Source organism: Salvelinus alpinus, chromosome 26 (genome assembly GCF_045679555.1).
Source record: "Salvelinus alpinus chromosome 26, SLU_Salpinus.1, whole genome shotgun sequence".
Lineage (NCBI taxonomy): Eukaryota > Metazoa > Chordata > Actinopteri > Salmoniformes > Salmonidae > Salvelinus > Salvelinus alpinus.
This window is the reverse complement of record NC_092111.1, coordinates 21,199,259-21,216,523: the sequence shown is the minus strand read 5'-3', so window position 1 is coordinate 21,216,523 and position 17,265 is coordinate 21,199,259. Positions and strand designations below refer to the sequence as shown.

The window sequence follows — 17,265 nt, the reverse complement described above, 5'->3', positions numbered from 1 at the left end:
TCAAAGTTTGCCTTGATGACAGCTTTGCACACTCTTGGCGTTCTCTCAACCAGCTTCATGAGGAATGCTTTTCCAAAAGTCTTGAAGGAGTTCCCACATATGCTGCTTTTCCTTCACTCTGCGGTCCAACTCATCCCAAACCATCTCAATGTGAGGTCAGGTGATTGTGGAGGCCAAGTCATCTGACGCAGCACTCCATCACTCTCCTTCTTGGTCAAATAGCCCTTACACAGGCTGGAGGTGTGTTGGGTCATTGTCCTGTTGAAAAACAAAGTATAATCCCACTAAGCGCAAACCAGATGGGATGGCATATCACTGCAGAATGCTGTGGTAGCCATGTTGGTTAAGTGTGCCTTGAATTCTAAATAAATCACTGACAGTGTCACCAGCAAAGCACCCTCACACCATCACACCTCTTCCTCCATGCTTCACAGTGGGAACCACACATGCAGAGATAATCCGTTCACCTACTCTGCGTATCACAAAGACACGGCGGTTGGAACCAAACATCTCAAATTTGGACTCATCAGACCAAAGGACAGATTTCCACAGGTCTAATGTCCATTGCTCGTGTCTTGATTCACACATCCTCATCTGAACAGTTGATGTTGAGATGTGTCTGTTACTTGAACTCTGTGAAGCATTTATTTGGGCTGCAATTTATGAGGCTGGTAAATCTAATGAACTTATCTTCTGCAGCAGAGGTAACTCTGGGTTTTCCTTTCTTGTGGCGGTCCTCATGAGAGCCTGTTTCATCATAGCGCTTGATGGTTTTTGCAACTACACTTGAAGACACTTTCAAAGTTCTTGAAATGTACCACATTGACTAACCTTCATGTCGCAAAGTAATGATGGACTGTCATTTCTCTTTGCTTATTTGAGCTGTTCTTGCCATAATATGGACTTGGTCTTTTACCAAATAGGGCTATCTTCTGTATGCCACCCATACCTTGTCACAACACAACTGATTGCCTTAAGGAAAGAAATTCCACAAATTCACTTTTAACAAGGCACACCTTAATTGAAATACAGTGACTAACTCATGAAGGTGGTTGAGAGAATGCCAAGAGTGTGCAAAGCTGTCATCAAGGCAAAGGGTGATGACAGCTTTGCACACTCTTGGCATTCTCTCAACTTATAAAAAATATTTGGATTTGTTTAACACTTTTTTGGTTACTACATGATTCCATATGCGTTATTTCACAGTTTTGACGTCTTCACTATTATTCTACAACGTAAAAAATAGTGAAAATAAAGAAAAACCCTGTCTGTAGCATGGGAAAAAACATATTTTCAGCATCTCCACTTTGGCAAAAAAGGTAGCTGTATAATTAAGAACAGTATCTTGCAGGATTCAATAGTTGGAATTGTAAGAGTTGTTGCCCTGTCCCTTTCTGTGCGATTGTCATTCTAATATAATCCCGTAAGAACAAAACCCTGTCATCAAACATTTACATCAAAAGGCGCAAAGTTATGGGCAAAGACACAAAACATCCACATCAAAGTAAATATTTGTCTTGATCAAATAACATGGAAAACAACCACTTTTTGTGCAGTATTAATTTACCATCCTTACAAACCACTTAATGTAAATATACATTACTGTATTGTACATAGGCTGGTCATCTAGGGTTGTACCTGTAGACTTTCCATCACCATGAAGAAAAACAATGGACAGTCCAGTAATTGAGTACATTGAGACATCATGTGGTTTGTGATGATGTGGCTCAGTTGGTAGAGCACGGTGCTTGCAATGCCAGGGTTGTGGGTTCGGGTGACCAGTATGAAAATGTATGCACTCACTACTGTAAGTTGCTCTGAATAAGAGCATCTACTAAAATGGAAAAGGAATGAATGGACCATTTCAGTTTTCATAGAAATAAGTTGCATTTGCAAAGTATTTCAAGAAACTGGAAAACATATATCGAGCAAGTATTTTTATATTACACAAGTATTATCAGATTAACTGTTTTGTACAGATAATTGTCAGACTCAAGTTACAAATGCTGGTAAACACGCAAATATATTTTGTTTAAAAAAAATGAACAAAAGTAGGGCGCTGGGCCTTTACTAGTTCTGTATTAGCAGAACCCATATAGACGTCTTCAGCACGGGCAATGTTTTTTTTCTGCATCCACCACACCCCCAAAACGACTTACCGTAGGCTATGAGCCTAGGCTTTTTTGACTGCAAAGCAAAAAGCCGACTTCGCTCCTGCTGTTTTTTAAATTATTATTTTATGACAAATAGTTACTTGAAAAATGGTTATGTTGACATGAAAACAACAGGCATGTGGGTAACAGAACTGATTAAGTAAAGTGTCAGTTGTTTATCTCACATGTGCATTAGTGCAAGGGCAGCAATAAGAATGATTGAACTACCATTTGAAATCCGTAGTAGAATTAGGAAAGTTGAATCTGAATCTTTATGACTCTATTTGTTTCTCGGCTACTTAATGTATGCATTATGTGCACTGTTACAGGCAGGGACATTTACATTCATCTAAATCCTATCATTGCATAAAATAAGTTTGTAATTGATAAAATATGAATAATACTGTAGTTTGAGTGTTTGGCACGTTATGTTGTTTGTGATCAAAAGAAGAGGATACACTCAACTATGACATTTGTGGAATTTATGTTTTTCAAAATGACCAATGTGCGTTGAAATAACTCGTCCTACAGTTCAGAGAAAATCTTTAGGAAGAATAAGAAATATTGGTCCTTTGTGGTTGTTTGGGGAAGGGGTGCACTATGGATCCTAAAATGAGAGTCAGTTTGAAGTTTTCCTTTCTCTCCTTTTGTCTCAAATTCTCTCTCTCTTCTCTTTGTTATGAAATCGTGAGCAGTAGGAGTCTGAACCTCACAACGACTATCTAAACATCCCATTAGCCATCTCTCTAACCCTGCATGTGTCACACACACACACTTAATCCCGCTATCTCTCTGATCATCTCTTTATATTGTGTCCATGCACCCTTCCTCACAGTGTTTCCTGTCTTCTCATTTCCTCTCATCAAATATGCTTAATGACCACACATGAAATATGCCTAGCACACACACACAAACACACAGTGGAGGCTGCTGAGGGGAGGACGGCTCACAATAATGGCTGGAACGGAGCGAATGGAATGGCAATGAACACATAGAAACCATGTGTTTAATACCATTCCACACATTCCGCTCCAGCCATTACCACGAGTCCGTCCTCCCCAATTACGGTGCCACTAACCTCCTGTGACACACACATACACCAACCCCTTCAGAGACCCAACATAACTAATGTCCCTGCTCCCCACGTCTCTCTCTGTTTTTAGAGCTACAATCCGTAATTCATATTTCCGTGAATAGAAATCATGAATAGAAATAGCCATTGAACAGCAGTAACTATTGCAGATAACACCTTTAAGCTAATATCGTTATAAAAATATAATGATTTCCTTGTTGTACCGGAGTTGCTTAGGGTCTAATTCATTATCCTGCTATAGGCCACTTCTGAGCTTTACTTCCTTGAATGTTGAGGGAGGAGGTGTAGCTTGTTAATGAGCCCATTATACAGTACTACCCTAGTGGGTGGGTGATCCGTTGTGGTAGAATCATAACGTTATACAATGCTATTATATTCCGTTCTGTTATGTAGAATACTATCATTATGTGCTCTTGCAGCCAATGATTCAGCTTTGACCTAACTTTATTAAACAAATGCCATTCGCCAGAGTAGCCTGTTTTCTGGGCAGTCGAACGTGTAGAGCAGAGACTGTGCATGAAGTATAGAATCCCACACATGCGCAGAAGCTTTGGACCTAGCTGTCGGGAAGAGGGGTCTAGAGAAGTCAGATCCGCAGCCCCTCCAAAATAATAATTAGCTCATTAGTCATTCCTTCAACTTGGTGACTTAAAATATCCTGACTTAAAATGTGCCTGATTATCATATTAAAGCACCATAAAAAAGTCAGTATTTCTATTTTACATGTAATTTCAACTACAATATGAGCTCAATTAAAACTAGGTTTGGGGTCAATTCATTATTAAATTCATTTTTCAATTGAGGACGTGAAGTGAATTGAATTTACTTAATTCATAAATTGAAAAATCCTAAGTGACAAATGGGTGAACTTTATTTCACCAGCTGGCTTGACTAAAATGAAAACTGAAGTGACCCCCAACCCTTCCACAACCCCAAGGGGACTTCAGCACTGATTACATGTTCTGTTGTATGTTTAGAAGCAGTCAAAGTCAACAGCCTGCCACTGATACTGGGTGCGTATCAATAACAACATAATAGCTATTGTCTTACTGAAAGTACTTGGCAAAGTAGCCAAACACTGAAGGCTTCAACAGCAAACACTGAAGAAGACTTGATGAGTTCTTGTCATAACTTGTGATTATGTTGCGTGGATGGGATGAACATGTTTTACAGAGAGTTTCAGGGAGGCTCAGCTGTGCTCTTCTCTTTTACAGAGGAGGAGAGACTTATCCCCTTGATGCTGATGAATAATGTAGCAGAGCCGAGAGACTGGAGAGAGCGGAGAGCTGAAAAAGAACCCCCCCCCCCTCCACGTACAGGATACACCAACTGCCCCCCTACGGCTCGCCCCACTGTAACAGTAACCCACCTGTGCCTGCATCCCCTCCCTCTCCACACACACACCCCTCCCTCCCATACCACATTAGGAACCCTTCAGCCCCCCTCCCTGTTACACCACCTGCACCCCCCACTGTAACAGTAACCTACCTGCACCAACCATCTGCCACCCACGCCTGGCTCACCCCACTGTAAAAATAACCCACATGCACTCCCACCCACCCACCCACCTCTCCCTCACCCCACCCCCATCTACCCCATAAGCCAGGCCCTTCCATGTAATGAATCCACCTGGATTAGATCCATCTGTAATTAGAAGGTGAAAATGAACCTGTCTATCAAGATAAGACACTTTCTGGCATCAGTGCTCCTGCAGCTCTTGTAGCTCGCTGCCAAAAACCCAGCGGGCCAAGACCATAAAAAAGTCCTACAGCACATAATTTAATAAGGCCGGACAAAGCAGCAAAGCTTGACGTTTAGGCTACACATTCGGGATATGCAGGACAGGTAGCAGGTAGTAGCCATTGTTGCTATCTAGTTTGAGCTCTGGAAAGAGACTTTCAATCATTGCATAAAGTGCGCGTGCGCTTGAGAGAGAGAGAGAGAGAGCAACTTCAGGTATCTTTTACAGTATTTCCCATTTATTTTTAATGAAAAAACTTTTGATAGGATATTAATGGGGAGGATGGAGGATCTATTTATAGCGCTGGCAGTAAATCCTGCTTGGGTCGCTCAGCATTCAGATAGGTATATTTAGTTGCATTCTGCTTTTTTAATTGAAGCCGCATGACTAAAGAGGAATATGGCGGGTAGCTCATTTTCCACTGGAATTAGAGATCATGCCAACGCACACATTCAGTATTCTCTGGTTAGGAAGTAATGTGATATGCAGAAAATAAAGATGAATTTGTTCTATGCTAAAGATAGTGAGTTTTTTCTGTTTTTGTGCCTGAGCTTTAAGGATTCAGTTATCACGTTGTCTGATAGATACCTTTTTGCCGCTTTAATTTTCTTATTTTTTATTTTATTGAGAAAATAATGAAAATAATGTATATAATGTATTTGAAAAGGTGTTTATTAGGATGAACATGACCGTTATGTCCATGTTTGTTTAGAAGATCATTGGAGAGGAAGTATATTTTTAAACTTGTCTCTCAAGTCTTGCCCAACAGCATTTGCCAACACTCAATATTAAATGTGTGTCACACCCTGATCTGTTTCACCTGTCTTTGTGATTGTCTCCACCCCACTCCAGGTGTCGCCCATTTTCTCCATTATCCACTATGTATTTATACCTGAGTTCTCTGTTTGTCTGTTGCCAGTTTGTTTTGTTTCGTCAAGCCTGCCAGCGGTTTTCCCTCTGCTCCTGTCTCTCGATTGTTCCTGTTTCCTAGTTTTCCCGGTGTTGACCATTCTGCCTGCCCTGACCCTGAGCCTGCCTGCCGTCCTGTACCTTTGCCCCACCTTTCTGGGTTACTGACCTCGACTTGCCTTTTACCTGCCCCTGTTCGATTAATAAACTGTTGTTACTTCGACGTTGTCTGCATCTGGGTCTTACCTGAAAAGTGATAATGTGTTACATTTTCACACCTATTTATGGCTTCAAATCTTGACCAATAGCCAAAGATAATATTATTTCTCAATAGATTGGAGATAAAGTACGTTTGTGTTTCATGTCAATGATACAATGATATTTTCATCTCCAATACACTTAAGGAAACAAATACAGGAGTATGTTTCATACGATATCCTATTATTCTGAGCTCCCTGACAAAGAAGAGAGAAAATGTATTGGACTCCAGGTGGATAAAGTTGTGAAGAGGTGGCTGGAATGGAGGGAGAGGAGGGGAGAAGGGTTGGAGAAATGGAGGGGTGTAGAGGTGGAATGACTGAGAGATGGAGGTGTGGAAGGAGAGACGGATACAAGGAGAGAAGGAGAGAAGTGTGGAAAGAGCAAACAGAACACACCAACAGAGAAACAAAACCACGCAAACCCCAAAAGTGCTGAAAGATACATTTATTTCCCCCTTCTCTTTTCGCCACTTATTTTGACACCTTCTCTCGTTCTTTCTTTTTTGCACAGTTCAGGCAACATGTTTTCATTCCCTCTGTTAGTACATGTCTTTCCACAGTTTGTGTCTTAGTTTGCACTGTGTGGCCGTGATGGTGGTCTAAATAGTATCCGTCATCTATAAGGAAAAAAAGGAAGCGTTTTGAAGGCTGATATTCTCCAGTTCTCTGTGACTCTGACACAGTTTGGGGCATTCTGTTTTCTCCTCCTGCTCACTCAACAAAAACCCCACACACGTTAAATAAACCAAACTGCCCCTTACTTTATGATCTATTCGGTTACAACAAACCATTCCCGCACAAATATTCTTATTTACAACAAACTTCCCAAGAAAACAATATTAAAATACAAGTAAAATGTTTTTCCGATCAGCGTTCAAGTGCTCTGTATGCTGTAACTGTTAAAAATATAGGCTACATCCCAAAATGGAACCTATTCACTTTTTAGTATTCTATTTTCACCAGGGCCCAGAGCCTTATGGGTACTGGTCAAAAGTAGTGCACTAAATAGGGAATAGGATGCCATTTGGGATGCACACATAGTGTGATGTTTGGAAGTTGTTTCATAACCGTTACAGATAATACTGTACACGCAATGGTACTTATTTAATTCCATGTGAGAGGGCTATCTGTAAGAAAACAACGGATAATGCATTGTCTGACACTGACACATTGATTGAGTAGTTGCATTCTATTTGCATTTGCATTCTTGCATTCTCTAAGTTTTCTTGCTTTGACGACAACGTCTCAGTTCAACCCTACGATCCAAAGCATGGATCAATGTCTATAGAAACGCATCTCACAGTATCAACATTCTTTACTCTCCTTAGATGAACTGAGACTGTGTAGTGTACTGTAGCTTCACAATGGATGACTTCACACAATAAACAGAGAGAAAGAGAGACAGAGAGAAAAAGAGAGAAAGAGAGACAGAGGAAGAGCGAGAGACAGAATGAGAGACAGAGAGAGAATGATATATGATAAAAACAGAACAGAACAGTGGAGACAGACAGGGAATCACTGTGATTGTAAAATGTATAACTGAGCACTTAAAATTTCCCACCTCATTGGAGATCATTCTGGGACCTCAAGTATCACATTACAACCTTGTTCCTCTCAGGACAATAGCTAATAAACATTGATATCTGTGCGGGTGAGCTTGGTTGGTTTATTAGGACGTTTAGCAGTGTAGCAGAGGCCAGGGGTGGAGAGGGGGGAGAGAGACATTACATTACAAACTAACAGGCAATAAAGTCGTCTCCTTTACACACACACGCTCATTTAGAGAAAGCAGTTTAAGTACCACAGCAATGCAATGGGTCCCCTGTTGGATATTAGGGTCAATATAGATGGTATAATTACACTAAGTGTCTTAATGTGAGTTCACTCATTGTTTACACACTTCTCCCATACAAAGAACTGGCAGTGCCGCTGGACTCATTTTCATCAGCAGTAAGCAACATGTGTGTGTGTGTGCGCACGAGCTCGTGCACGCGTGTGTGTAAACCATTAGAGGTCATTACAGTTAATAAGAGCATTTGTATAACAAATGAGTATTTTTGCTAATAGTCCTCCTAACGTGTTAAATGCAGTAAATAAAAAGAATGACACACACGCCTACTTTAATTACAAACATTTGTTTATTCCGATTAGCTATGTTCCTAATACCCGCAAAAGTCATATTTACATCCCAGCCCACCAGGGTTGTGGTCAATTCAGTTTTCAATTACGGGGAACCTTCAGACCTTCACAAATGGCTTCTAGTGGCAGAAACGCACACTTTTATTCTAGTGGCAGTACCTTGCTCAAAGGCATATTGACAGATTTTTAATCTAGTCGGCCCAGGGATTCGAACCAGCGACCTTTTGTTACTGGCCGAACACACGTAACCATAAGGCTACCTTCCACTCATTGACCACATAGAACAGGAAAACACTGTCTTTTGGCTGTTCTTGTTTCTCTTGGTGACTTTACTACTGTAAGTCGGTCTGGATAAAAGCCGATGCTAAATGACAAAAAAAAAATGTCTAAAAAATCAAAAGAAATGTCTAACATCATGCTAAGAGAGTACAGTAGCAGTATAATAATACACCTGTATCCCTCAGCCTCTTAGAGAAAATAACCTTTCTCCTCAGAGGGAAATCATTACATTTCAGAGGAAGTGATGGTGGAGCTCAGCAGAAACAATCAAATCCTCCTTCGTTTCCTCAAGGAGGAAGCAGAGAGAGATAGGGAGGGGTAGGCAGAGAGAGACAGGGAGAGAGAGAGGGAGAAATAGAGGGGGGAGATAGAGAGAGAAGGGGAGATAGGGAGAGGGAGGGGATTGGAGAAGAAGATAAGTTCAAAGAAAGAAAGAGAAAAGAGAGAGTACAATTAGAGGAGAGGATAAGGTGAATGACCAATTAACCGTGAATGTGCTGCTATCAACGATATTGTAACTTTGAAAAAACCTCTAAATGTCATTTTCAATGGTTAAAAAGGCTGTGAATTCATCACACTAACAAAGCTCTCTGAACTACCTCAATAGAAAATAGTATAAAAAGGTAGAGAAAGAGAAGAGGCAGGAAGCAAAGCATTCATCCAAACCTAATCAGTCTCCTCTCTGGAATCGGTCAAATAAAATATAACTTTTTCTTTCCTTGAGCCTACCCTCAAAAAAGGCTGTAATATAATATTAGAAAATAAATATTCCTTACAGGAAAATACTTAGAGACACACCTGAGCCTTTCCTCCACACAGAAACCCTCCAGCCTCCTTCTTAACCTCCCTCCGCTTGCCTTCCCAGGTCCTCTCTCCCCTCCATCCTCCCCCTGTTTGCTGTGGAGGTGTGAAGGAGCCTCAGTCTCCCCATCCTCCAGCCAGACAGCCTCACGATCAGCCCTGCAAGCTTCTGATTGGCTCTGGGGGGATTAGTGGTGTTCAGACGGCTTCACACAGTGAGCCCCGGACCCTCTGATCAGAGAGTAGCATTACTATCACCCCATCTCTCCATCTCTCTACACCTCGCCTCGCCCCGCAACGCCCCTGAGGCCTGTGATTTCACACAGATTAGCGCTCAAAGTCTCCTAAGCTCTCCCTCAGTACTCCCTGTATCGATGGTCATCTCAAACGCAGGCGCACACTTGAGGGTCTATCAGAGTCCAAAATGTGTACGCGTCTGCACAGCAGTGTTCTAGAATATTGTACCGTTGGCTTTCATTCTTTCTAATTCTCAGCGCAGCTAAAGCTATTTCTCCAACTGTCAAAACATTCAAATGAATAAAGGACACGTACGCAGAGCCACGTTGTCTGGGGATTTTGGGGAGGTTAGGGCTGTGCGTCCCCCGCAGGATGGTGGTCTCAGAGCCGCGTTGTCTGGGGATTTTGGGGAGGTTAGGGCTGTGCGTCCCCCGCAGGATGGTGGTCTCAGAGCCGCGTTGTCTGGGGATTTTGGGGAGGTTAGGGCTGTGCGTTCCCCGCAGGATGGTGGTCTCAGAGCCGCGTAGCTATGTCACAATGTGGCGCCGGACTATCGTGTCTCTGCGTCTGTGGACTCTGAATGATCCTTTAGACACACACTAACAAGATAAGACACACCCCAGGCACTCAGAAATGGTTGCTCTACCTCACAAAGATGCAAACAACCTACACACTTCATTTCCAGACAATAACAACACTAGTTCTAGAACACTATTTAAAGTCTGACATCCGAGAAAGGGAAAATAGATCCCCCCCACTGCCTCCCAAATGGCACCCTATTCCCTTTAGTGCACTACTTCTGATCAGAGCCTATAGGCCTCTGGTCAAAAGTAGTGCACTATATAGGCAATAGGGCACCATTTAGGACACAGCCTGTAACTGATCATACAGCTTAACGTCCAAAAGGAAAATAACAATTCCATCAGATATTAGGTAGCTCATGGACAGCCTGCCTGCCTGGCTGGCTGGATAACTACATCATTGTTAAGCATCTTGATTTTATCAGAATTATAGAAAATGACAAGTGAACTCAACATGAACCAGAGAGTTGGGGGGTTGCTAGTATTGGCATTTCTAAATCTAGGCAGGCTGGTGCCAGAGAATCAATACATGTCAGGCAGCCATGCGCTTGCATGCACGCACACACATACTGTACACATACATACACACGAATGCACACATTCGTGGGTGCATACATACACACACAGGTCCTAGGCTATTGCTTTTTCATCCCCTGAGTCAGTTAGTCAGCCACTCTCACCATCCCTGACAGAAAACAAAAGTGATAACTATAAAAAGAGAGAGGTGACAGAATAAAGAAGAGGAGTACGAGTGACAGCGAGAGAGCGAAAGAAAGGGAGGGGTCTGAGAGAGAGACAAAAGAAAGAGTTTGCTGTCCTGTGTTTTGGAATTTAAGGTAACGGCATTGATGATCGACAGAACGTAAACAGAATACAAACCTCCTCAGGAAGGAGGGAAGGGCCCAAAAAAAGGAGAGTGAAAAAAGTGAGAGAAAGAAAAAGTCAGGCTCCCTCTTCTCCTACTTTTCATCAGGTGCTATTACCAGTCCCATTCTCATTACTGGCCTGTGTCCATGCAGCATAACCACGGTGCTGACAGAGGCTGATTTACCAATAACTCCTGCTAGTTAGTATACCCTCTCTGGAGGTCACCCAGAGGACAGGGAAGCAGGAGACAGGAGGAGGCAAGAGGCCATTCCTTCCTGTGGGCCAAGCAACCTGCCCACTGCCCAGGAGGAGAGGAAGGTAATACCCTGTCCACTGCTCTTCCCTCTCTCTCTCTCTTTACTTTCTGTGGGTCAACCATGATTCTGTCTAGACAGAAGAGGAGAAGAGGGGAGAGGAAAGGAGAGGAGGGGAAGAGTGGAGGAGAGAGGAGGCTTTTCTCTTTCTCCCCATTTTTCTCTCAATCTCACTCCTTCCCTCTTTCTCTCCCTGCTCTGTCCTCTATCCTCCTCCCTCCAGCTCCCCTTCTCCTTTCCAGTCTTTCTCACTTTGTATTCCCCAACCCCACCCTACTTTCAACTCCCCTCTTTTGTTCTGCTCATCTTCTCTTCCATCCCCCACCTTGTTTTTCTTCAGCATCTCCCCCACCTTGTTTTTCTTCAGCATCTCCCCCACCTTGTTTTTCTTCAGCATCTCCCCCACCTTGTTTTTCTTCAGCATCTCCCCCAACACATCCACTTATGCTGCCCTTTCTATCTGTAATTTACTATAACAACAAACATCAGGGGCTGAAAAGCACAGAGCTCTCAGCTCGTTCTATGACTGTTGCAGGTTACACCAATGACCCAGTAAATGTGTTGTTAGAGCGTTCTCACTGCTCAGCTGGTGTAGGGCACCAGGTCAGGTCTTTTTATGAGAGAGAGAGAGAGAGAGAGAGAGAGAGAGAGAGAGAGAGAGAGAGAGAGAGAGAGAGAGAGAGAGAGAGAGGGAGAAGGGGGAGAGAGAGGTGCAGAGAGACAGGAAGGGGTAGGCAGACTGAGAGAAGGAGGGAGAGAGAGAGAAAGAGAGAGAAGGGGAAATAGGGAGAGGGAGGCAGAGAGAGGGGGGGGGGCAGAGAGAAAAAGAGACAAGAGAGAGAAAGATTGAAACAAAAAGAGAGATCCAGCTACGTAAATGAGTTTAACTTCAGTCAGCAGAATTATGAATTGTATTCTGAATATCATATTGACCTGTATGGCCTGTACTGTGTACTGAAGGTCTGAAGGTATGGTGATACAGAGACACAGACAACTCAATCAATACAACATTTGTTGTGATATTCACAGTGTTCTGCTATTCATCACTCATGGAGGTTTGCTTGTTTAGTGACATTTACAACAAATTAGTTAAAGGTTGGATTAATCAATGTTTCTGTTGCTGGCGTGGTTGTTGAGAGCCAACCCATCAATATGTTACCAAGCTGTTTGTCATTCCTCTGTCTGTCTTTTATTTAAGTTGTTATTGTCCAACACTGTTTCATTCATCTAGTCATTGTTGCCTAAATCCTTCTGTTTGTACTGCTGTACACACACACACACACACACACACACACACACACACACACACACACACACACACACACACAGACACACACACACCAACACAAACAGTCTTTTGTTCGTCCCGCTCCCCCAACACAGCTCCACAGTCAGTTGGACTCCAACCAAGACTAACTCACTCAATTACAAGGGTCTGTTCATCCTATGTGTGTGCTGGTGGAAATCCAGCAAAAGGAATGTTGAGAAAATAGCCTCTATATACACTGAGTGTACAAAACATTAGGAACACCTGCTCTTTCCATAACAGACTGACCAGGTGAATCCAGGTGAAAGCTATGATCCCTTGTTGATAACACCTGTTAAATCCACTTCAGTCAGTGTAGATGAAGAGAAGGAAACAGGTTAAATTAGGATTTTTAAGCAGTGAGACAATTAAGACATGGATTATGTATGTTTGCCATTCAGAGGGTGAATGGGCAAGGGAAAAAACTTGAGTGTCTTTGAACGGGGTATGGTAGTAGGTGCCAGGTGCACTGGTTTGAGTGTCAAGTACTGCGAAGCTGCTGTGTTTTTCATGCTCAACAGTTTCCCATGTCTATCAAGAATTGTCCACCACTCAAAGGACATCCAGCCAACTTGACACAACTTTGGGAAGCATTGGAGTCAACATGGGTGAGCATCCCTGTGGAACGCTTTCGACACCTTGTTGGGGGTGCAACTCAATATTAGGAAGATGTTCCTAATGTTTTGTACACTCAGTGTATGTGCCCATACACAGCAGCCATGATAACCCTGAGCCGTTCTCCTTTTCAGCTTCTTGCCAACGGTCTCCAGGCCAGTTCCACAACACACAGCCTTGTTGAGCAAAGAACACACTGCACGCACAGTTACACAGGCATCTAATTGATGAGCTGAACTCCCAGTGTGGCCAGAGGCTAAATATAGCTGACTGTGGTTGGTGTGTGTTTGTGTGAGTGTGTGTCTGCCAAGTATGTATTCAAGGTTCTGACAGGGCCTGCGGAGGTGTACACAGCGTGTGTGTGTGTGTGAGCCCCACCATGACCAATCACATGACAGACAGCAGGGCTTAGACAGTCTGTGGGAACTAGCTATTTGGAACAGACACTGGGCATATGACATCTGTATGACTGATGCACTGGGAAGAAAGAATGAGTGTGTGTGTTGGGGGGGGGGGGGGGGGGTGTTTGGCGTGCATACAGTAGGTGTCCACCTAAACATTGATGAGTGTATTTTCAAATGTGTGTTTGCATGTTTGGTTAGTGTGTTTTTTCTCTGTGTATCAGGGCTATTCACTACATTCAAATCAAAGTGAATCCCACTCCTCCTCTCTGAATGAGGGGAAACATCTACCCTACTTATCACTGAGAGCAGACCTACAGAGGCTCTCCACACACACACACACACACACACACACACACACACACACACACACACACACACACACACACACACACACACACACACACACACACACATACACACACACTCACTTTGGCTGCTGGTTTCATACACAGAAAATAGCATTAAAATCTATTTTGTGAGGAGCTTAGGAATACTACTTATATGCCACCTTTTTTCCATTTCTTAGATCAAATGCAGAAAAAAACAGGGTGAAGGAGGCTCTTCACAACAGAAGCTTTTTCTCTGTCTGTAACAGCACACACACCGTATATACAGTGCCATAACAACAGGGTTCTATTTGTGGTGCCACTTCAGAGGCCTATAGCTATATTTTATCAGGTAAAACCTCACATAAAGCTAAAGGTTATTTTACAGTAATGATCAACAGTGGCGACCCGTGATTCAGGGCAGGTGGGGCAGAGCCCTGAATGTGGGGCAGGCCTGTTTTGCATGTTATTTTTGGCATTAATACGTGTCACATATCAGTTTGCAAACAATGTAAAAAAAGAAAGAATAATAACTGAGTTAATAAAGGCACATACAAACATGGTCTCTTTTTTGCTTTCTTGAGTTAGGCAGCTCCAAAATGCAGGTGTTTCAGCCTAGCTCAGCGCTTTCTGTGGTGGTGGGGAAGCCAGCGGAAAATACAGAGCGTAGGTGTTGATAATGTTCTCTAGTTCCCGCGGTGATTGGCTCAGTGTTCTGTCACTCATGGGGACACTACGTCAACATCAAGTCTAAGGGCAGACCTCGAAAATGCAAGCCCCTTGGATGCTGCCATAGAGTTACAGTAGAAGTGCCCATCCAAGAAGGCTCAAGGTCATTGGCCACCGATAAAATGACATCAAATCACGTTATATCTACAGTAGCTTTGATTGGACAACATCATACATCATCAACATCATACTTTCAAAATCTTAGCTAGCAGTCATCATCATCAATCAAGTCAACAATCTACTGGCAAATTATTTTTAATCCTTGTCACATTAAGAGAAATAATAGATAAAACGTATCGGTGCTCATCATCCATTGGACGTAAACATTACACAACAAGTTGGAAAAATGCAAATTCAACAATGAGTGGTAGTAAATGAGGCTGAATGAACTGTTTCTTAGCCAGACAAGGCCTCGCTGATAGCCAGGTGTAACAGAGGTAAGATGTTGGGACTGCTGTTGGAACAGCTTAATGTAGGCCCTAACAGTTTGTGGACACTGTTTGTCACTGTTATAGTGCAATTAATGTACTGTTTAGTGTTGTGTTGTGTAATGGCTCTGCTGGCATGCATCCCACATTTTGTTTTTGCCACACCAAGATTTACATGCTGAAATCACCACTGATGATCAAACTCTATTTGAACCATAACCATAATTCAATAATTAACACCAAGTAGAAAACCAGTATGACCTACTAATACAGAGTTAGCTAAATGCAGATGTATGTAGCTAAAATTATATCCTTTTAATTCCATTTTTATTTATTCAAGGACAATGCCAATACTTGCCAAATACATCCTAAAATAACACCAACACAATGATATCAACTCATCAACTGCAGTTAGCAAGCGCTGTCCTGTGTTTGACTCAGCTTTCTCTTAATTCTTAAGCCTTCCTTTCCTCCTCCTTCCCTGATGAAATATACTCTTATGGTTAGGTTAGAACCCGCTCCTCCACCCAGCTACTCCCCCACCACCTCAAACCTCCCCGCAACACCTAAAAGCACAATCTTTCGAGAGTGAGCCTCATCTCTGGCGCAGCCAAAAAAAGAGATGTGATGCTCCCTTTCCTCTCCGGACTACGTTGTAACAGCAGGCCTCTCTCTTTCTATCTGTCTCTCTCACACACACACACACACACACACACACACACACACACACACACACACACACACACACACACACACACACACACACACACACACACACACACACACACACACACACACACACACACACACACAGATTGTGTCTCATCGGTGTGGTGCAGAGAGACACTAGGGGCCAATTACAGTGTGAATATAATCTGCTGCTCTACGGCTCTGCGTCTAAATCAGGATTATAAACTGGGTGGTTCGAGCCCTGAATGCTGATTGGCTGACAGCTTGGTATATCAGACCGTATCATTGCTATGACAAAACATGTATTTTTACCGCTCTAATTACGTTGGTAACCTGTTTATAGTAGCAATAAGGCACCTCGTGGGTTTGTGATATATTGCCAATATACCACGGCTAAGGGCTGTGTCCAGGCACTCCGCGTTGCATTGTGCATAAGAACAGTCCTTAGCCGTGGTATATTGGCAATATACCACACACCCTCAGGCCTTATTGCTTAATTATCTACTTGCTGATATGTTTATCAGTCTGCCTGGTTTCCTCTACTCTCTCTTCTCGTTCAACTCCTACCTCAGAACAGCTGACTGACTCCCTGGGTGTTTTAGTTTACCAGTGAATTCAGAAAAATAGACTGATGTATAATTTAGAAGAAGCTGAGGAAGGCTTTCATATGGGGCTACTTAATCAACTAAACTATCTAAACTACCTCAATCCATTCCACCTAAGTGGCTGCTTCTTAACTGAAAGCCCCAAACCGAACAGGACCCTGCGCTGCAGTCTGCAGACAGGACTCACCTGCAGGCGACGGAGTATTAATACTGCTGGAGGGCTGTGCGGGGGGAGAACCCGACCGGTTAGCCAGCGGCAGAGCGCTGATGACCGAGGGGAACAGGAAGGGGTACACCCCAACCCCAGGCCTGTAGCGTCTCATCTGGACGAGCTGAGGGCCAGGGCTGGGGGAGCGTGGTGGTCGGGGCCGGGGGCTAGGGGAGCGGGGCCTGGCCCTACTGGCTGTCTTCATTCCAGAGATGGACAGGGCAGAGCGAGGGCTGGAGCTACGGCTGAAGCGAGGGGAGAGATGGGGGTGAAGAGCCTCGGCTGCTCCTCTGCTGGGCGGGGGCGAGCTGCCTCACAGGGGGGTTGGGAGGCCATCCGGGTGGGGTGGGACCCAGACGGAGGTTACTGTTCCTTGGCTGGGGTCTGTGGGGCGAGCCCCTTCATGGTCCTCCTACGATGCATTCTGGATGATGATGGAGACTAGAGGCACACGTCTGGTTCATTCACAGTCCGAGCCGTTTAACCATTAATCCACCAAGGATCTGGAATAGAGACACACAAATGATGGAAAACTGTTAGAGGTAACAGGAAATGCAGTCAGCGTAGAAATACACAACAC

At 43.5% G+C, this 17,265-nt stretch overlaps 1 protein-coding gene across 1 annotated transcript in view; it reads right to left on the bottom strand.

Annotated features, from left to right (window-relative positions):
- LOC139554931 (retinoic acid receptor beta-like) overlaps nucleotides 1-17,265 on the bottom strand; it is a 238,434-nt gene that overhangs the window by 143,749 nt on the left and 77,420 nt on the right. Inside the window, exon 2 of the mRNA XM_071368228.1 lies at nucleotides 16,665-17,188. Coding sequence (XP_071224329.1) covers nucleotides 16,665-16,890 — 226 coding nt within the window. The 5' untranslated portion in view covers nucleotides 16,891-17,188. The remainder of the gene's footprint in view (nucleotides 1-16,664; nucleotides 17,189-17,265) is intronic.